Genomic DNA, 21,679 nt, shown 5'->3' on the forward strand with positions numbered 1-21,679 from the left:
CAGAAATAGAAACCAGGGGCCTTCTACCTCTAGTTTACACCCCCAGACCTTTTTTATTTGACCAGTAGGTCTAAGTTGCTGACGTTCCCTTCAAACCTGCATTCCTCCTGTCTAGCAGTTCAAGTACTGGGTACAAGCATGTGCCACTGTGTCTGGCTAGAATTTCTTTTCCATTGGCTTTTTTCATAAAAAGAAATAACCATTAAATAAGCTAAATGTGGTCATTCCAGCACTTGAGAGGCTGAGACAGGAGGATCACAGGTTCATGGCCAGCCTCAGCAGCTTAGACCCTGTTTCCAAATAAAAAAATAAAATAGAACTGGGGGATATAGCTTGGAGGTTAGAATGCCCCTGGATACTACAAAAAGAAAAGAAAGAACTGTTGAAATAAGGAAGATAAATTTTAATTGGACCTTAGTAGGTATGAATAATACTATCTGGAAGAGTTCTTTAAAGTTGGGAGAAGCTGGGCTTGGTGGCGCACGCTTGTAATCCCAGTGCTTGGGAGGCTGAGACAGGAGGATTGCACAGGTTTGAAGCCAGCCTCATCTAGTTAGGCTCTCAGCAACTTAATGAGACCCTGTTTCCAAATAAATTATAAAGTAGGGCTGGGGTATATCCTGGAGGTAGAAAGCCCCTGAGTTACACACACACACACACACACACACACACACACACACACACACACACACCCCAGTACCACCAAAGGGGGGGTGGGTGGGAGAAGAACTCCTGTAGTTTAATCATTCAGTACATTTTTTTTTTCTTTTCCTTTTTTTCTTGTAAGCTACAAATTATTTAGCATATCCTAAATTCTGGACATTCAGCCCCTGCCATCTTGAAATTTACAGGCAACTTAGCAAACACCAAATAATAGTATGATTGTAATGTATGGCAGGTACTGTGGAGAAAATGTATAAATATTTCAGTATGTTAATAAGATTTTCACTTAAATACAACGTAAATCTGTCATTTTAGGAAATTCCAAATTGGGTAAATGTTTTAGAAATTAGGAACTAGGTAGACCTCAAGGAAGACAATATTGAGGAATTACATTGAGATTCTGGAAAGGTTTTTTTGTGGGTTTTGTGTGTGTGTGTGTGTTTGTGTTTTTGTGGTGGTGGTACTGGGGTTCCTGGAAGCCCTTCTATCTCCGGGCTATACTCCCAGACATCTTTTATGCTTTTTTATTTTTGGAAACAGGGTCTCTTAAGCCAGCACGGCTGGCTTCGAACCTGCGCGATCCTCCTGTCTCCTCCTCCCAAGTGCGGGGATTACAAGTGTGCGCCACCACGCCCAGCTGGAGGGTTTATGTGTTTGTCCTAAATGCCATTATGTTTTCTGTGGGTCTGGGGATGGAACCCAGGGGCATTCAACCTCCAAGCTATGCTTCCTGCCCTATTTTTTTATTCTTTATTGTGAAACAGGGTCTCACTAAGTAGCTGCAGCTGTCCACAAACCGTGATCTTCTGGTCTCAGCCTCCTGCTAGTATTATAAGCGTGCGCCACCACACCCAGCCTATAACACCTGTTTTTAGTAGTGAACTGTACTTTCATGAAGGGCTCAAGAGAAGCATTTGAGGATTGATGCTGCTGCTCTGTTAAGTGTCTCAAACACACTATTCACCAAAACATTTCTATTATTTTGTAGTCCTTGATATATATGTGATATGTAGTGTGTAAAGAAGAATTTAATTGTTTTAGTTCTGATTTCATTAATCTAGAATATTCTTAAGCTTTCTGAGAATGGAGACATTGTTTTGTTCATTGCTATATTCCCAGCATTCAGTGACTCTATAAGTAGTGAGCACCAAGTAAACTTGTTGAATGAGTAAGTTTTAGATGTTGAAGCAGATACCCATGGGCAACCAGCTCTTAGGAAGAAGTGAGTCAGGCGTGGTGGTGCACACTTATAACCCCAGTACTTGGGAGGCTGAGACAGGAGGAGCACAGTTTTGCAGCCAGCCTCAGCTACTTAGTGAGGTCCTCTCCAACTTAGTGAGACTTTATTTCAAAATAAAGCATAAAAATTAGGGCTGGGGGTGTAGCTCAGAGGTAGAATGCCCCCGGGTTCAAATGCCCCAGTACCAAAAAGAAAAATCTTGACAGAAAGGAAGAAGTGATCAAAAAAATTTTTTGTTGTTGTTTTTTCTTTTTTTGCTGTTGTTTTTTGGAAAGAAGGCAGTCACAGTGGCTCACACCTGTAATCCCAGTACTTGAGAGGTTGAGACAGGATTGCAGGCTTGAGGCTCAGCAACCTACTGAAATTGTTTTAGAATGAAAAATAATAAAAGGCTGATGGTATAGCTTGGAGGTAGAATGCCCCTGGTTCAACCCCCAGTGCCAAGAAAAGGTAGGGGGGAAGACATAATAAAACTCAGCATTTGGTGCAATGAAGCCAGAAGATTGGCATGTAAAGTTCAAATAGACTTCTATAAGTACTAGGCTTAGTTTCCTGTCTCTGTTGTAAGCTTTTCCTTTTGTACAACAATAAATATTTGTTCTTTTTAAAAATTTTTAGTGCCTTTGCTACCCTAGAAGAGGAGGCTTGTACAGAACTTGTTCCTTACCTTGCTTATATACTTGATACCCTCGTCTTCGCATTTAGTAAATACCAGCATAAGAACCTGCTCATTCTTTATGATGCCATAGGAACATTAGCAGATTCAGTAGGACATCATTTAAACAAACCAGTAAGTATCAATGATTAACAGACATTGTGGAAAAAACATACATGTAGCATAAGCTATAATCAGTAGGTTCGCATGTCTTTGGAAATAAAAAGACTTTGGAAGATTGAAGTTAGTTTTTTGCTACTACAGTTCTTAGGCAACAAATGTATCCTTTCAAATAGTATTTTAAAAATAAGTATCTATGCTTAGCTGTCTATGGTAGCACCACCTGTCGTCCTAGTACTTGGAAGGCTGAGGCAGGAGGGTCAAAGGTTTAGTCTAGCCTCTGCAATTTAGTGAGATCTTATTTCAAAATAAAATAGGGCTGGTTGTGTAGCTCAAAGGTAGAATGCCCTTGGAGGTTCAATTCCCTAGTACCACAAAATAATAATAATATAACAATGATAAGAATAGTAATAGTAGTAGTATATGCTTGGTGTGGGAAATAACAGTATTTTATACGAATGCGGCAATACTTTTTAAAGAGAGAGACTAAAGGAGATAGGAAAAAAAGGTTTTTATACCCTGGATTTCTGCTTTTACTTCAGGTGTTTCTGGTATCTACCACTTCCTAAACACTAGCTTTAGAATACCACATTTAAAGACACTTTTCTTTCTCTTCAAGGTATACAGGTGTGATTGGCATGCTTTGTGAAACAATTAGGAAGTGGGACAGTAGGTTAAAAATGCTAAATAGTGATGCAGAAGAAGTACCTTGTCTGTAGAGTATAGCATAAAGTGGAGAACAGATTTGTTTGAAGAGGATTTAAATGATAGTAAAATTTTTATTCAGTATATCACCGTGTCAGAAGTCTAAAATTTTATTTGTGTTTACTTGTGTTTAAAATTGTTGCAGGTTTATAGGTTTACTTTGTAGGTTTGCTTTGGTGAATGGAGGGTGGGTTGCATTTTCTGAATGTCTTTAGAATCTGTATTTTTTTGTTAACATGATCACTATGACTACTTTGTTCTGTGAGTTATTCTTGAGTTTAAATAAATACACTTGTGTTTATGAATCTTATTCCTCTAAATTTACCTGCTAATTTGTAATATACGATAAAACAACAGTCATTTTGTATGTTATAGACCCCAAACTATATAGACTAAAAAAAGAAATGCTGCCCCTGGAGAATAAAGCTTACATAGATCTTACTTGTTCTTGATTTTAAAAGTAGTACATTTTGCTGTACTGGTATATTTATTGATAGACATTTATTTTAAAGGGGGCTTAAGATGACTTGTTAAAAACAAGGTCAGGTAATTAAAAGGTAGGCAGAAGAAAGGGAAAATTTAAAAAAGGACTTTGAAAAAAGCAGAGATGTCTTCTGTAATGAAGGCAATTGCTCTAACTGGATTTTAATTTTCATAGACTCAAAATGGCTATCTTTGTATTTCATATGTTTTTTTCTTTCTTTGTAAATAGGAATATATTCAGATGCTAATGCCTCCACTGATCCAGAAATGGAACATGTTAAAAGATGAAGATAAAGATCTCTTTCCTTTACTTGAGGTATGCTGAGCTGGCAATAGTTAGCTAACCTAACAATTTATTTCATCAAAAACACGTCTTAATTCAAATGGGTATATTAATAGAAAATAGTTTTGATAAATTGATACATAGAACCATTTCTGTTTAAATGATGGATATATATGTAACTTCTTAGTACTTATGATTTATATGTACTAAAAAATACTATTAAATAGAAAAAGCATAATAAACATACCATTTTTTTAAAAAAGTAGACAAAGGGTTCTATTACACATCTCTAATATGCTCTACTTTAAGTATTTTTAAGTAATCATATTACATGTTAACTTTACCTATTTACACATACTTCGTAGCATTGAGGCTGGGTGCCAGTATGGAGGGACTTCATTTTGTATGTTGAGGTTTTTTGTAATTTGAAATTTTTTCCACGTATGTTTACTACTTCTATTAACCAAAAAGAAACTTTATAGGATTTTCAGTATAAAATCTGATAAGTTAAACCTACTTAAATGGCATTGATATAACCAGTTGAGATATTTTCATTCTATTCTTCTGTTATATCAAGGGTCACCACATTCTGCTATAGGTTTGTTCCTAGCTAGAAAAGAGAAAGCTTCTAAGAGCAGTGGCACATTTTGGACCAAATAAAACAAGAATCACTATGGCTCATTTTACATTTGTTTCTGTGGGGGATTGATTCCCTAACCTACCCTGTACCAAAATCTGTAGATGCTTAAGTTCCTTTGTAAAATAACATATAACTTCCTTCTGTATAAATCATCTCTAAATTACTTTTACTTAATGTAAATGCTGGTTAAATAACTCATGTGGTATTGTTTAGGGAATAATGCCCCCCCAAAAAAAAAATTAGTAAATGCATGTACAAAATACATTTTATTTCTCTGGATATTTTTCATTTGCAGTTAGTTGAATTCATTGATAGAGGGTCATTTATATGTATGTTTCTATTGAAGTAAGGATTCAATGTGTTCAGTAAAGTCCATCCCCATCATTTGAATAGGATGAGAGCGTAAATGACTGTATCACTTAAACTAGAGGAAATTAGGAATATATCATCATATCAAGGACATTGAAGGTTAAAATTGATTATAGAAGCTATTTATTTACATTCTCTCCTGAGCAAACCTCTCCTGATTGACTGGCAAGCTAACAACAGTAACATCCAAAGAAGAGGTTTAAAAAGATAAGCTGGCTGCTAAAGAGGAATAGGACAGATGAGGATTTTTGCTGCAGTTGTTTCAAGCATTCTGAAATATACCCAGAAAATTTAGCATGTGTTTTATATTTTTCTAGTGCCTGTCTTCAGTTGCCACAGCCCTGCAGTCTGGCTTTCTTCCATACTGTGAACCTGTGTATCAGCGCTGTGTAAACTTAGTACAGAAGACTCTTGCACAAGCCATGGTATCTTTTAAATATCTTTCCCTTTCCAGCATAATAAATATTTTTCTAAAGATAATCATAAAATGTAGAGACTTTTTCAGTAATAGATTTAAAGAAGAAACATTGTGTTAATTTCAGCTGAACAACGCTCAACCAGATCAGTATGAGGCTCCAGATAAAGATTTTATGATAGTGGCTCTTGATTTACTCAGTGGCTTGGCTGAAGGGCTTGGAGGCAACATTGAACAGCTAGTGGCCCGAAGTGATATCCTGACACTGATGTATCAGTGCATGCAGGTAAGACTTGCACCATTGAAATGAATTGAGACCTGGCTCTTTGTGTCACATTGCAGTTAATTTCTTCTTATTTCTTACAGGATAAAATGCCAGAAGTTCGACAGAGTTCTTTTGCCCTATTAGGTGACCTGACTAAAGCTTGCTTTCAGCATGTTAAACCTTGTATAGGTATGACTATTTTCTGCTATGGATATAGTTTTTTAAGTTATTTTTACATCAGATTTGTTTTTTACTATTAATAAAGATGCTGTGATTGAAGTAGGCAGGATGTGGGAACTCCTGTTGTTTATTTGAGCTCGCTTTCACCTTAGCCCTTTTGGTGCATGTGTGTGTTTACATCACACACACACCACCTTACCATCACCACCACCACCACCACCCTCCCCTGCTGTGGGAAGAGGGTGTTTAGCCCAGGGCCTCATGCATGATAAGCAAGTGCTCTACCACTGGACTCCATTCCCAGCCCTTCTTTTTTATTTTTGAAAAGGCCTCTGCTTAGTTGCCCAGGATATCCTCAAACTTGTAATTCCCATTCCTCAGCCTCTTAGTGGCTGGTATTAAAGATGTGCACGACTACAACCAGCCTCATCATCTGTAAAAGTTCTCGCCTTTTAATACTGTCACAGTGGCATTTAAATTTTAACCTGAGTTTTGGTGGGGATGTTCAAACCATGGCAATCCATTAATTTTTTACAGGTTACAAATGTTTGATACTTTAATTCTATATAGTAAGGATATTTGTAAAAAAGACACTTGAAATACTAATCACATGAGAGATAAATCATATAAAAGATGCAAAATAATTGATTCTTTCCCTTTATTTACCAGTTTTCAAACTAATGAGTTGATTCCCACATCCTTCAGAGAGGTACTTTCCGTGTTTCAAGTTAGGTTTTTGTTGTGTTTTTTTTTTTTTTTTTTCTTTAGTGTCATTATGAGTTCATGATGTTCAAGTTGTCATACTGCCAGCAATGCAGTTTTATCAAGTTGGTTCCTGATCCCTTTTTGTTATAACAAGATAGCCGAGCTCGTTGCATTTTGTTCTGATTTTGTGGAACTGGGGATTCAACTCAGGGGCATTCTACCTCCAAGATACACTCCCAGCCCCATTTTATTCTTTATTTTGAAACAGGGCCTTACAAATTGCTAAGGCTGGCCGCAGACTTGCATTCCTTTTGTCTCAGCCTCCCAAGTACTAGAATTATAAGTATGCGCTACCAAGCACAGCTTCCAGACTTGTATTATACACTTTCTTCCTTACTCTGTAATAAAGCATTGCTTTTAATTTGGATTTTTATTTTCTTAGTCTGTAATAACAAAAGATTACTCTGACCAACTCTTTGTAAAGACACCTTAAAAAATTTATTTATTTATTTTGGTAGCATTGGGAGTAAACCCAGGCGCATTCTACCTATGAGCATCCCTAGCCTGATTTTATTTCTTATTTTGAAACGGTCTCACTAAGTTTTGGAGGGCCTCGCTAAGATGCTGAGGTTGGTAGCCTTCCAGGTATTGGTATTACAAGGGTGGGATTACTACACCAGGCTAAAACATCTAAAATTTATCAGAACTGTTTTTTGGGTGGTTTTGTTTTGTCTACTTCATATGAAAATTCAGAGGCCAGATGTTGCCTCAGTCTGGGTTTTTTTTGTTGTTGTTGTTGTTGTTGTTTTTCTTTTCCCCAGTACTAGGGATTGAACCCAGGAGCATTCTACCTCCAAGCTACACTCCCAGCTCTATTTTTTATTCTTTACTTTGAAATAGGGTCTCACACTGAGTTGTGGAGGGCCTCATTAATTAGCTGAGGCTGTCTGTGAACTGTGCTTATTCTGTCTCAGCCTCCCAAATGCTGGGATTACAAGCATGCACCACAATGCCCAGCTCCTATTTTCCATGAGACATATTGCCCTTTAGAAAAGGTTTTTTTTTTTTTTTTTTTTTTTGGTGGGGTGGTACTCAGAGGCTTTCTACCTCTGATATACTCCCAGGTCTATTTTATATTTTATTTGGAAACAGTGTCTCACTAAGTTGCTGAGAGAGCCTCACTAAGTAGCTGAGGCTGGCTTCAAGCCTGTGTGATCCTCCTGTCTCAGCCTTCCAAGCATGGGGATTACAAGCATGTGCCACCACGTCTGGCTTAGAAAATATTTTTAAGACCATTGTCAGCAGTACAGTGAGATTTTTGACAATGTAGCAAGACTGTTTCAAAATCAAAATAAAGAAAAAAGGGTTGGGAGTGTCATTTAGAGGTAGAACTCGCCTGGGTTCAATCCCTGGTACCAAATAAATAAATAGGCTTTTAAAAAATATTTTAATATAGTCAGTATTTTTTATCAGTTTCATAATTGATGTTGCAATGTTTCCTTTATAATGGAACTTTTTATATCTTGACCAGATTTCAGGTTTTGCTCAGTAGATTGCTTTTGAGTTTATTAAATGTTTTATTTTTTTTTCCCCCTAGCTGAGTTCATGCCAATATTGGGAACCAACTTAAATCCAGAGTTTATTTCAGTCTGCAACAATGCTACATGGGCAATTGGAGAAATCTCCATTCAAATGGGTAAGGGTTGTTGTTTTTTTGTGTTTTTTATTTTCCTTTCCCTTAATAAAGCATACATTTTAGGTGCCTTGATATTTTTATAATTGCTGCCTTGTTTTTTTTTTTATTTCTGTGTGTGTGTGACACAATATGGGAAACAACATATTTTACACTGATGATTTTTTTCTTTCTTTCTCTTTTTGTGGGATGATCTAGGTGTAGAGATGCAGCCTTATATTCCCATGGTGTTGCACCAGCTTGTAGAAATCATTAACAGACCCAACACACCAAAGACGTTGTTAGAGAATACAGGTACCATATGACTGAGCTGTTATGGTGAAGAAAAAATTAGTTTTGCTCTTTTGTTTCAAATTATGATGCGTAGAGAAACCAAAGCTAGCTTTAAAAACCCAGCTTCTATTAATATCTGTTTTGGATTCTCACTAATATTTTAGTTACATTCCATAAGCAATTTTGAGGAACCGTTGTAAAAAGATTGTTCTCCCTATTCCCATATTTTAATACTCCCTGAATGCATTCTAGCTAATATAATTATTGAACCCTATGGATTTTGCTTTTTAAATTAATTTAGAGAATAACTGGGAGATGAGAAATGATTTTTTAAATCTATAAAAATTTAGCCAAAAATAGATTGCAATTCAGTGATTAACTGGTTAAGAGTCAATTAACTCACATAATGGCATATGTGTTTTGCATTTTATGATAAAATTTCCCTCAACTAGGAATTTAGTTTCTTATAGAATTTTTATTTTGGAGGCTTGTTTCTCTTTTGCATTTATAGACAGCATGTTTATATTAAAGGGTACCTTCCATACTATAGAACAAATTTAAGGGTGATTGAGTTCTTTTCTTTCCACCCTTTGTGATTGTTGCTGATAATGAAAGATTTAAGTTTTGTTTTCATTTCAGGCACATTCCTTTTATATTTTATATATTCTATAATTCTAGTAATTTATTCTTAGTGAGAGATGCTTTAATTTGATTTTTTGATTTTTTTTTTTTTTTTTTTTTTTTGGTGGTACTGGGGTTCCCAGAAGCCCTTCTACCTCTGGGCTACACTCCCAGACCTACTTTTTATATTTTTATTTGGAAACAGGGTCTCTTAAGCCAGCGTGGCTGGCTTCAAACCTGTGCGATCCTCCTGTCTCCACCGCCCAAGCACAGGGATTACAAGCGTGCACTACCACGTCCGGCCTAATTTGATATTTTTTAAATACAAAGATTTTTATTTTGTCCTAATATGATTAAAATTGATACTGTTTATTGGTATGGAAGGAAATCTTTTAATTATGAAACAGTTAATTGGCTGTTTGGTTGTATGTATGGGTACTGTTTACTTCACAAAGTGAATTTGATTTTCTTACTGAAAAATAATAAAAATGTATGTATAGGATGGTTATGAAATCTTGTCAGATTTTTATCTCCTTAGTATACAGTACCTATATATGACATTCAGATTTGAAACACTTGCCATTGTAAAATTATTGTTGAACCTAAGACAAACTTTTTTTACTTTTAAATGTGAATGCATAACTGCAAATAAATGTTGAGTGTAATGTATATTAAAGTTTCTTGTGGGATATCAGAAAGTTCCTTATAATTCCCTTAATGAATTGGCTTTGCTGTATACGATTATACTCAGCATGATGGTATCCTAAGTAAATAATAAAGTAGCTAATAATGCCCTAAAGTCAATAGATTTAATTAGATTGAGAAACAAACGTGGCATTTGTTAGATTATACTTTGGCCACAAGTGACTACATAAAATACTGTTTTATTTATTTCTTACCCATAGGATAAATTTTTTTATTATTGGAATCATTATCTGTATATTTTAGCAACCTATTATTATCTCAGTATATTATAAAGCCAATTCCTTAGTATGCCATTATTTACTTTTTTCCAATTAGTATATCCTACACTGAACTTTTTCAATGGACCATCATCTGCTTTATCGCATGTTTCATTGGGTTGTTCATACTTGCCTGTTTAATGAGAATGTTGCATAGTTTGTGTCTTTTGAACATAGGTTTTCTTTCTCTTGCTTCATATGAATCTGCTGAATTTTAGTATTATCTGTGTAGTTTGCTTTAAGTAATCCTTAAACATTTTTATTTACCCCACCTTCTCCCCCTTTTTATGAAAGGTTAAACCTGTAAGTTTTTGAGAGAACACCATTAAAGCACCTCATGGTTTGTTTTCTGTTTGTACTTTTCCCCGTTGTGTATAAATGTATTTATATGTATGTACCTTTGAATTGCAAAATGCAGTTCTGAGTTGTAGTTATTTTAGCTCTTGTTTCAGGACTTCTAAATTTTGATGGTGAATATAGTTTGCCCACTTCAAATTTCTTAAAAATAAAATATTCAAGCCAGAGGTGGTGGTACACACTTGTAATCCCAGCATTCGGGAGGCTGAGACTGGAGGATCACAGTTTGCGGACAGCCTCGGCTACTTAGTGAGGCCCTCTGCACCTCAGTGAGACCCTGTTTCAAAAATAAAAATGACTAAAAAATAGGGCTGGGGGTGTAGCTCAGCGGTAGAATGCCCTTGGGTTCCATCCCCAGTACCAGGGGGGGGATTTAAATGTAGCATGTAATCAGTATAATGTGTTATATATTTTTTGTCCTGCCTTTTATAGTAATGATAAAAGGTCCACAGATGGTCCACATACATCACATGTTATCACTGTGGTCTAACTTTTCTTTGTTAGACTGTTATTTCAGATATGGTTTGAAATTGGTGGACTGTTTTCAGAGGTTCATAGAGATGGGATGTGGCATAGCAAATTTCCAGTCTGTCATTGATGTTGAGACCAGACAGCAAATGTCCACTGGTTTGTTTTGGGAATGTTAAGATATATACTACAAATACTTGGATTGAGTTCCCTAGTTAATTTTCAGAGAATGAAATCACTTATAAAAAGAGGTGCAGGGAAGTCACAATTAAATTTTAAACTGTTTTGAGTACAGATATGTGTGTTTGTGAGTAGACAGTTTATAAATGTAATCAAATTTACTGATAATTCTTGGGAAAAAAAAGATTTCATTTTAAATTCTGAAAATTTGACTACTTTAAATGAAGACTCCAAATCCATTTATTTTAAAATCTCATCTTTTTATTGCCAGAATATTTGACACTTGATTGAGCAAGAAAAGCAATTCATCATGGTTTTTGGTGTTCTCTCAATCTTTAGAATTTTTTTAATTTTCTTTTTCTTTTTCCAAGAGTATGCCATATATATGTTGCTGCCCCTTATTTTAGGGGGTGGTAATAAACAGCACTGGTGAAATCTTATGTTTATTATCATACACAGATTCTGTTGGTTTCTGTTTCTGAGTTATTTGTTGTTTTTTCTTTATTTTTTCTCCTTCCCCCTCATTTGCTCATGTCTTGGTTGGCGTTTGGTGGTGTATAACCGTGATTGCGTTACCTTAGCAATAACAATTGGTCGTCTTGGTTACGTTTGTCCTCAAGAGGTGGCCCCCATGCTACAGCAGTTTATAAGACCCTGGTGTGTATTATTCAATCTTTTTTTTTAATTCATTTTTCTTCACTCTTTCTTTCTCTATCACTTTTAGATATATTTTCAGTTGGTTACAAAATTCACAATCCTTAATCATTGCCAACCATGTGACTAATCTTGTCCTATCAGGTTTGTGAGGTTTTTCAGTAGCATTGTCATGTATATATATTTATTTTATGTTGTGGCTAACGACTAATTGATGCATGGGATAAGATTGTCACATGCTTGCTGTGTTAAAAAGCTTGATTATACATAAAAAGCATTTAAATATCCACCAGAAAAAATTAAGATGCATGCAATTTCTATAAATTTAGGTTTTTGCATTACGTTTCTTTTTTAGAATTAATTTGAAAATTTGGATTGCATTAAATACATGTTTAAATTTGTCATGTATAAAATCTTATTTGCTCGTTAATGTAAAAATTAAACATTACACCATAAGTTGTATAAATAAGAGTTTATATTGTGGCAGTATATTCTGTGTTCTGCTTCTTTCAATTGGTAATCTTTCAAATCAAATAATTTTTAGTAGTGTTTAATGGAATACAAGTCATACTACAGTTTCAGAGTTAATCTGGTAATTCTTTTTGGCTCAAGATCATAACTTCAGTAAGTCAAATCAGTTCATTTTATAAATGCAGTTTGTTAAGAAAATGTAAATTTTAATGTCCACTATATTGAGATGAGATTGAGGAAATAGGAGAAAGTTAAAGTTAAGCTTTCTGAAATTCTTTCAGATACAACTCACCTAAAATGTGGTCCTATTCCATTAAATACTGTCTATTTGTATTGTAATTGAACCTACTTTTTACTTAAATATTAAACTTAGTTCTATACTCCAATAGGTGTACCTCTTTGAGAAACATAAGAGACAATGAAGAAAAGGATTCAGCATTCCGTGGGATTTGTACCATGATCAGTGTGAATCCTAGTGGCGTAATCCAAGTAAGATGTTCACAGGAATTTAACTTCTATTGTTTCAAAAAATAATTCTAAAGAATTGTTTTAAGGGTGTGTGTGTGTGTGTGTTGTGTTGGAGATTCTACCTCCAAGCTACATCCCCAGCGTGTTTTATTTTTTTATTTTGAAATAAGGTCTAGCTTGATTGCCTTACTAAGTTACTCAGGCTAGTTTTAAACCTGCAATCCTCCTTTCTCAGCTTCCCTAGTACTGGAATTACATATGTATGCCACCATACCCAACTATTTTAAGGCTTTAATTACAAAAATATTAAATATTTTCAAAGATATTAAAAGAAACTATACATTTTTAATTTTGTGGGGGTTTTTAGAATATTTTAAAATTTAAAGCACCAAGTTTTATTTTTTTAATCTTTTTTTTTACCCAGGCATGGTAGGCACATGCTTGTAATTCCATTTGGGGAGGCTGAGACAGGAGGATCAAGGTTTTCAGACAGCTGCAGCTACTTAGTGAGGCTCTCTGCAACTCAGTGAGACCCTGTTTCAAAATAAAGAATAAAAAATAGGGCTGGGGGTCTAGCTCAAAGGTAAAATGCCCTTGGGTTTCATCCCCAGTACCACAAAAGAAAAAAAACTTTTTTGTCACTAAGCAAATCAGTTCAGTAAATTGATGGCTGTTCATTGTTGAAAAATGTGTACAAAATAAATTACTGAGGTCTGAATTAGGATGAGAAAAACCCTGGCCTAATTCAAGACAAGAATATAAACCCTAAACTCCCAATTTACTATTACAAATAAATGGCTTGGAGGTTTGATTGTTTGACTAATTGATTGGTTTTGGGGGGTACTGTAGATGGAACTCAGGGGTGTTCTACCTCCAAGCTACACCCCCAGCCCTATTTTTTTATTCTTTATTTTGAAACAGGGCCTCACTACGTAGTTGAGGCTGTCTGTGAACTGCGGTCCTCTGTTTCAGCCTCCCAAATGCTGGGATTACAAGCGTGCTGTCACCATGCCCAGCTTATATGTTTAAATAATTTTACATGTACTTTAACATTAGTAAATTTTTGGACTTTTCTGGACTTGAAAAATTTGAAGTAGTTGATATGTCAAAACATCAATGTTAAATGTTGAGTTGTTAATGTTTTAGTTAGTATTGAAGATTGAGGAAATAGTTTTATGAAATTCTTAAAATATAAGTTACTCCCTCCCCCCGTATGCAAGCTCTGTACCACTGAGCTACCATCCCACTCCTTAATTTTTTTTTTTTTTTTTTTTTTTTTTTTTTTTTTTTTTTGGTCCTGGGGATCAAACCCAGAACAATACTCTTGCAAGGCACAAGTGCTTTTATGACTGAGCCACATCCCTGCAGTAAAATTTTATTATGAGAACAAAATATTCCTAAGTTTTCCAAGTTACCCTTATAATAGACAGTTGTGCTATCTTAGTCTCCCAAGTAAATAAGTAGGATTGCAGACATTTACCACTATTTCTGGCTTATCACCACACTTTTAAGTAGGCAGAATAACCTGGTTGTATTTTAAGACTAGTTTGGATGTTCATTTTGTTATTTAGGTTAGGCAATTTTTAAGTATATTTGGTTTTCTTCTAACTTTTAGTCGTTTCTTTGAAATTTCTACCTGAAGATGGGTCTTAAAATTTAGACCTATTTCTATATTTCAAATCAAACTCATTTCTTGTATATGTCTGTGTTTCTATACTTTTGTTTCTAGGTCACTCAGAATTCTGTTATTACTAAATTTATGTGATTCTTTAATTCATTAAATGAAGGAGTATTTTTATCAGTGGGGTTTTTTTTTGCTTTTAGTCTATTTCTGATGTTAAATATATAGACAAGGACTTGCTTTTGTTTTATGATATGAAATCTAATGAGGCATAAAATTCCAGTACAGTCTGAATGAATCTTTTGCTGAGTTTGATAAGTGTTATTTCCATCTTAGATGTGTTTCTTGTTTGTTACAGGATTTTATATTTTTCTGTGATGCTGTTGCATCATGGATTAACCCAAAAGATGATCTCAGAGACATGTTCTGTAAGGTAACTAATTTTATGTTGCATCTTGGGATCACTAAAGTCCTAGTTAAAAAGTTTGAATTATGTTTATATTTAATTTAAAAATAGGCTCTAGGTGGGCATGGTGGCATACCCGTGTAATCCCAGTACTTGGGAAACTGAGACTGGAGGATTGCAAATTCGAGGAGAGCCTCAGCAAGTAGTGAAATTCTTGTCAACCTAGTGAGACTGTTTAAAAATAAGAAATAAATTCAGGCTGGGGATTTAGCTTGGAGGTAGAAGGCCCTTGCGTTCTACCTCCAGTTTACAAAAAAATTTAAAAAACAAATTTTTTTTAAGTAGGCTCTTCAAGCCAATATTATTTTGTATCCCTTTGTGTTTTTAATAAAGAGCTTGCATTGGGCTTTTCTTAAGATGGATGGCTGAGGTTTAGAGTATTAGCTAAAATGGATGAGCAGAGTAAAATCTATGTGACTTTCATAGGATTAAGGCTATTTAGTTCTTGACTTGTACTCCTTTTGATTAATTTCAGTCAGTGCTCAGCTATAACAGTGAAAAATAAATGAAGCTTAATTTAAATTACCTAATAGTACTGAGCATGGTGGCACACCCTTGGGAGGCCGAGACAGGAGAATCGCACAGGTTCGAAGCCAGCCTCAGCTACATAGTGAGGCTCTCAGCAACTTAGTAGTGAGACCCTGTTACAAAATAAAATATAAAATAGGTCTTGAAGTATAGCCCAGAGGTAGAGGAGCCTCTGGGTTCCACCTTTAGTACCCCCCCAAAAAAAAAATTTACCTATTAGTGAAATTAGCTATATGCTATCATAAACCCCTTCTATATTTTCCAACTTAACATGCCATAAAAATTTTAACTCTTGGGTGAATTCTGTGCTTTTTTTGTTTGTTTTTCACTGGTATGATCAGAGATTACGTAGAATATATACCTAGTACTAGGACACTTAATGGGTTTAAACTTCTCAGCACATATGCCATGAGATTGCTTTCAGGCAAGTCACAGAATGTGATATGTTTCACCAAAATTTGAGGCTTACTACTTTGAAATGGATAAATGTTTTAAATAAAACTAAGAGTGTTTTATTTGAGAAGTTATATAGAGAACTGACTGAGTTTTTCTCTTTCACTATTGATAAATTAATGGATTTTTTTTTTTTTACTCTTTGCAGATCCTTCATGGATTTAAAAATCAAGTTGGGGATGAAAATTGGAGGCGTTTCTCAGACCAGTTTCCTCTTCCCTTAAAAGAGCGTCTTGCAGCTTTTTATGGTGTTTAATCTAATACACTTAGGCTGCAGTCCCAAAATTAGGGGTAAGTTATAAGAAGTTTAGAAATTTTCAGGATGCGGAAACTCAGGACTACAGTCTTAAACTGTTAAATAGAATGAAAGCTATTTGTTTTCTGTAGGGGTTATAGTCTCATATCATGCTATATTGAACTTTAAAAATTACCTAATTGAAGGCTAGAAAAAAATTTTTTAAAGAACCATCAAGCGAGATACAATAACTTCCCCTTTGAATTCTAAAAAGAAATCCAGGTTGGTATATTGGTTAGATTTCTTGGCATTGCATCAATTATACCCCCCCCCTCCCTTAATAGGATGTTGCCTGACAAGGGGAGATTGACATTCATATAAAAGTTTTATATGGTAGAATAAAAATAATTGTTTTGGAACATGAATTTGTAGTTGTTAATATAGCAGGGACTCTCTATGTTGTAAGCTATAGGGCAAACCCATTTGGAATTAACTGGGTTTTGGCTCAGGTGACACTTAACACTCATTCTTCAACACATATATTTTTTATTAACACCTATCATGTGCCTAGCACTGTATTTTAAAATGATTAATGGAAGATTCTGTTTTGATTTGTGGGTAGAAGAAGCCTAACTAAGCCCACTTGGCCTTTTGTTCCTTTGTGATTAATATTTAAAAGAGATTAACAGTTCTGATCTCTTAGTTTTAGTTCCCTCATTGATTTATGTTGAGGATTAAATAGTATACAGTACACAATATTAGAACTGATGTATTGCCTAGCAGTTTATTGACTCAGTGAATGTTAGGAACACAGGCCAGTCCAGTGGACCAGAGTATTGACTTTTTTAGGTTTTGAACATTAATTGAGATGCATCCCACTTGAGTGCATGTGCAGAAAATGTACACACACTGAATCAAACTTTAAATTGAGTATTTCTTTGCTTGCTATTGTTTAATCAGAGCTGGATTGGGGTGGGGAGTTTTGTTTTGTTTTTTGTTTGTTTTGTTATTTTGGTGGTACTGGAGTTCCTAGAAACCCTTCTACCTCCGGGCTACACTCCCAGACCTGTTTTATTTTATTTGGAAACGGTCTCTTAAGCCAGAACCTGCGCAATACTCCTGTCTCGGCCTCCCAAGCGCAGGGATTACAAATTATGCGCCACCATGCTCAGCGTCGAGCTGGATTTTAAATCTGAAAAAATTTCACTAAGCTGGGCGTGGTGGCTCATGCTTTGTAATCCCAGCATTTTGGGAGGCTGAGACAGGAGAATTGCAGGTTTGTGGCCAGCCTCGGCTTCTTAGTGGGGCCCTCTGCAACTTAGAGAGACCCTGTTTCAAAATAAAGAATAAAAAATAGGGCTGGGGGCGTATAACTCAGAGGTAGAATTACCCCTAGGTACTGAAAAAAAAAGAAAAGAAGCAGAGATTTCACTATCCAAGTTACCTCACATAGAAGGCAGTAGACATTGACTCTCAGCCTTAGGAATGTCAAAGGCTGTCCCACTTCACTCTCAAGTCCTCAGCTGTTTTGCAGCTTTTGCGTGCGTGCGTGCGTGTATGTGTGTGTGTGTGTTTTACTGGGGGTGGAACCCAGGGGCTTTTCTACCACCTCCAGGCTATACTCCCAGACCTGTTTTATATTTTATTTAGAAACAGGGTCTCACTAAGTTGCTGAGAGCCTCACTCAGTACCTGAGGCTGGCTTTGAAGCTTTTTTTTTTTTTTTTTTTTTTTTAACAGGGTCTCTCTCACTGAGTTGCAAAGGACCTCACTAAGTAGCTGAGGCTGTCTGCGAACCGCAATCCTCCTGTCAGCCTCCCAAATACTGGGGTTATAGTTGTGTACCACCATGCCTGGCTTTTTTTTTTTTTTTTTTATTGCAGTGCTGGGGATGGAACCCAGGGGCATTCTACCTTCGAGCTACACACCCAGTCCTCTTTTTTTATTCGTTTTTGAAACAGGGCCTCACTAAAGTAGTAGCTGGTTTATTGCCTCTTTGGTCTTTTCACCAATTATGAGTTAACTAACAATCACTGTTCTGAAATGATTCTCAGTTTTCTAATTAGAGTTGAAAGTAGAAGCCGGGCGTGGTGGCGCACACTTTTAATCCCAGCATTCGGGAGGCTGAGACTGGAGGATCGCGGTTCACGGACAGCCTCAGTTACTTAGTGAGGCCCTCCACAACTCTTCTATTTTTTTAGAGGCAGGAAAATGGAGCTTTGTTTGTACTCTTCCACAGATGGACTAATCACTCTCTGAATTCACATGAACATTCATAAATATTCATTTTGGCATGAGGGGATAGTATAATTTTGTTGTATGGGGACTACCATCAGCTAATAGTTCAGATATCTAATAATCTTACCTATTTTCTTGATGTTCTCTCACCGCTAAAACTGTTAAGTTTGGGGAAAGTTCTTATCAGGAAAGTCAAGTGACTTAAGAGTAGATAAAAATAACCAGATAGGATTGAAAGAGTAACTAATTAGGAATCTCAAGAAGACAAGTGTTAAAAGTTCCCTTGAAATTTGGACTATCCCTGGTGCTGTAACAAATACTTTTAGTGCCTATGCTAAAATATCAGACAGCCAAAAATAACTAATGCCTTTTTGGTTTTTGATGGATTCAAAATTTATTTTCATAATGCTGCATATACTGGGAAAATTGGTATTTTAATTTTAAGAAAAGTGATTGTCCTTTAAAAAGTACCATTTAATTTTGAGGAAAGTAAGGTGACTTGTTATCTAAAACCAGGTTTCCATTGGGTTTATTTTGCACAAACGAATAAAGAATTAGACTGATAGCATTCTCCAAGGCAAATTGTCTCTGTGTATCCCCCAACTTGGCCTCGCCTTTCATATGTGATGCAGGTGACAATTCAGAGCCATAAAGAAGGAAGCAGCATGGTTAAAATTGACTAACATGATGTTGGGCAGTATGTTCGATTTCTTATATTCTTTATAAGTAAATAAGTTTTGTTCTTTTTTTTATAGGTCCTTCGGTCTTGGAGACTATGAAGGAGCCTCTGCACCCAGGGAAAATGTTACCCTTTACAGGGGGGAAGGGTAAACCAGTAGGGAAATACAGTACAATCCCAACCCTACTGGGAGGGGCGGGAGGGAGGTGTTGCCGTCACTGTATTAAGTCGATGTTGGGGAACGTTATAACATCTGGAGCCTTTGTGGGTGGAAATCTGTCTCCAATTACAACTCTGCCTGGATGTGAAGAAGCAAAAAAAAAATCTATATTCAGTCTACTCACAAAACAGTACATTCTGGAATATTATGGGGAATTGTACCAAAACAAGAACCATAAATGATGCATAGGGATAAGAAAGAGGAAAAACTATAGCGCACAATAAAGGAAACCTAAGAAAACGGGGATTAAAAACAAAAAAGAAGCTTTTTTTTAATTTAAAGGTTTTATATAAACGTTACCACATTATGGAGCCTTGTTTTGCATGCTGATTTAAAAAACTATACAAACAAAACTAATAGAGTTCAAATCAGCTTGCTTTCCCATAGTAGAAGCAGGTTCTTGAAATTATAATTTAAGATATCCCCACAAAACATTGGAAATAAAACAAAGCAAATTTAAACAATGGAGCACCCTGTGAAATGCCAAATGAGTCACTCCTTTTACCTTTGTGGGGTGGGCAGGGAGGGAGGAATAAATGGGGATGGGCATATCAAACTAAAGTTGACATCTTAATTTCACATTAAAACATAATGTAGTGGATATAATTTGATGGTTGTACTTCATTAGATTTAATTTCTAGGCCAACATATTAAGTGCAGTTTAAGGTTCAGGCATGCATTCTGGCTCATAGTGATTGAAAGTAACTTAAATTAGTGGGAAAGTAGCATGCTTGCATCACATAGAGTGAGGTTGGTATTCATTGACCTATGTTGCGCCAGTTTGTGTTGCAGTTTACCAATTCAATATAGCCCTGCATTTAAAATTCCTTTTTAAGATTTGTGGATTTTATTTTTATTAAGAATATAGATATATAAAAGTACTGTAGTTTACAGATAGGCCTTGAAATATCTTTTTAGGATCTGTTAGGAATAAGATTGATATTGTATTGTGTGTAACCTGCACAATGTGGAAAGCTGATATACCTGTGCAAAATCTTTGCCTCTGTGCTGTCAGTGTGATGTGCTTTCTGCATGGTTATATACTACTAGTGATTTTATCAAAACTTCTAAAATTTAAATTACATGGTAAAAGATCTGTAAAAGGCTGCATAAATGTTAGTTGGCACATAAAGACAATTGTAGAGGTTGAAAAATGATTGCTATATTTCATTGTTTATTCCCACTCAACATATGCCTTCTAAGCTCTCCCATTTTTTGTTCAAAGCATGATCTTAAAGATATGTTTAAGTTAATGGATGTTATGCAGGGTTCCTACACTGTATTGGCGCATGATGGTGGCCCTTTGTGCCCTAGATAAATGCACACGGGGTGCAAGTTAAAAGCTACAGAGTGAAAGTTGGTTTGGATCCTCTTCATTTCATTTGTTTAGCTTTTCTGTTATTTTTCTCTACTTACATGTATTCCTGTGAATAAATCCTTGTTAAGTTAACCCTTTACTTTTCCTTCCATGTGTATTTTCTTATATACTGTGAATGTGAAAACCTAACTGGTACACTTGATCTTATGTCCATTTGAAAGTGCAAGTCTTTATTAATTTGGTTTGCCTGAACAGTGTATCCCATGATGATGAAGGAAAATGGAGAGATTTTTCTTTTTAACTCTGCTGGTCAGAGATGAAGCCACACCTTTCCATTTTTCAATGCTGCATATTTAATCTGCAACAAAAATGTTAAGCCATAACAGCCTTTTTTATATTTTAATGTGTCACCTTTGCATTGCAGAATAAACACTGAGTGACCATTTTTATAAGCAGTTGCTCCTCTTTGCATGGTTCTGTTCTCTAAGTGTCGAATGATACAGACATTGCACTGAAGTTTGAGCTGTGTGCGTGTGACCATAAGTACTGTTTCAGAAAGTTTCAGACGCATGATGGCATGCAGAAAGGTTTTGTTGTTGTTATGTGTGTGTTTTTAACATGTTCTTTCACCTTCTTTCCTCTACTTTGGCTTTGCAAATTTCAGTCTGTAGAGTCTAAAATTAGATGACTTTAGAAAGCCCAGTTTTTAAAAAGTTACAAATTAAATTCAGAGGTCAATGACATTTTGATTTTTAGAGCAGTTGCTTCACTGGGAGCTCAGAATTTGCTTCATACTTTGTCTTTAAGACCCGAGTATGATTCCTGTTTTGTCCTCAAATTAGAGTACTTCAAACTCCTCTTAGAATTTAATATGGGAGATATTTTAATATTCCGGAATGGGTAGTGTTTTTAATTAAAAGAAATGATCAGATTCTTCTCTAAATCCAGTTAAAATTTGCACATAAAAAAAAACTTCAGTAAAGTTACCAGAACCTGTGATTGGCAATTCGGTATTGACTAAAAGAAAATTGTCATCTGTTTGGTAAAAAGAT

The 21,679-nt window shown here is 35.5% G+C and overlaps 1 protein-coding gene across 4 annotated transcripts in view; it reads left to right on the forward strand.

Moving 5' to 3' along the window:
* Positions 1 to 16,194, forward strand: part of TNPO1 (transportin 1) — a gene marked incomplete at both ends in the record, with an annotated part of 57,522 nt that extends 41,328 nt beyond the window's left edge. For 2 of the 4 annotated variants that reach the window (XM_080713754.1, XM_080713756.1), the window contains 11 exons: positions 2,522 to 2,693; positions 4,096 to 4,182; positions 5,476 to 5,583; positions 5,701 to 5,859; positions 5,940 to 6,027; positions 8,321 to 8,419; positions 8,615 to 8,710; positions 11,859 to 11,934; positions 12,792 to 12,891; positions 14,850 to 14,924; positions 16,087 to 16,194. In XM_080713754.1, coding sequence (XP_080569880.1) covers positions 2,522 to 2,693; positions 4,096 to 4,182; positions 5,476 to 5,583; positions 5,701 to 5,859; positions 5,940 to 6,027; positions 8,321 to 8,419; positions 8,615 to 8,710; positions 11,859 to 11,934; positions 12,792 to 12,891; positions 14,850 to 14,924; positions 16,087 to 16,194 — 1,168 coding nt within the window. The remainder of the gene's footprint in view (positions 1 to 2,521; positions 2,694 to 4,095; positions 4,183 to 5,475; positions 5,584 to 5,700; positions 5,860 to 5,939; positions 6,028 to 8,320; positions 8,420 to 8,614; positions 8,711 to 11,858; positions 11,935 to 12,791; positions 12,892 to 14,849; positions 14,925 to 16,086) is intronic. The other 2 variants (XM_080713755.1, XM_080713753.1) reach the window with 2 other exon arrangements.
* Positions 16,195 to 21,679: the final 5,485 nt, after the last annotated feature.

Source organism: Muscardinus avellanarius (assembly GCF_963383645.1).
Source record: "Muscardinus avellanarius genome assembly, chromosome: 1".
Lineage (NCBI taxonomy): Eukaryota > Metazoa > Chordata > Mammalia > Rodentia > Gliridae > Muscardinus > Muscardinus avellanarius.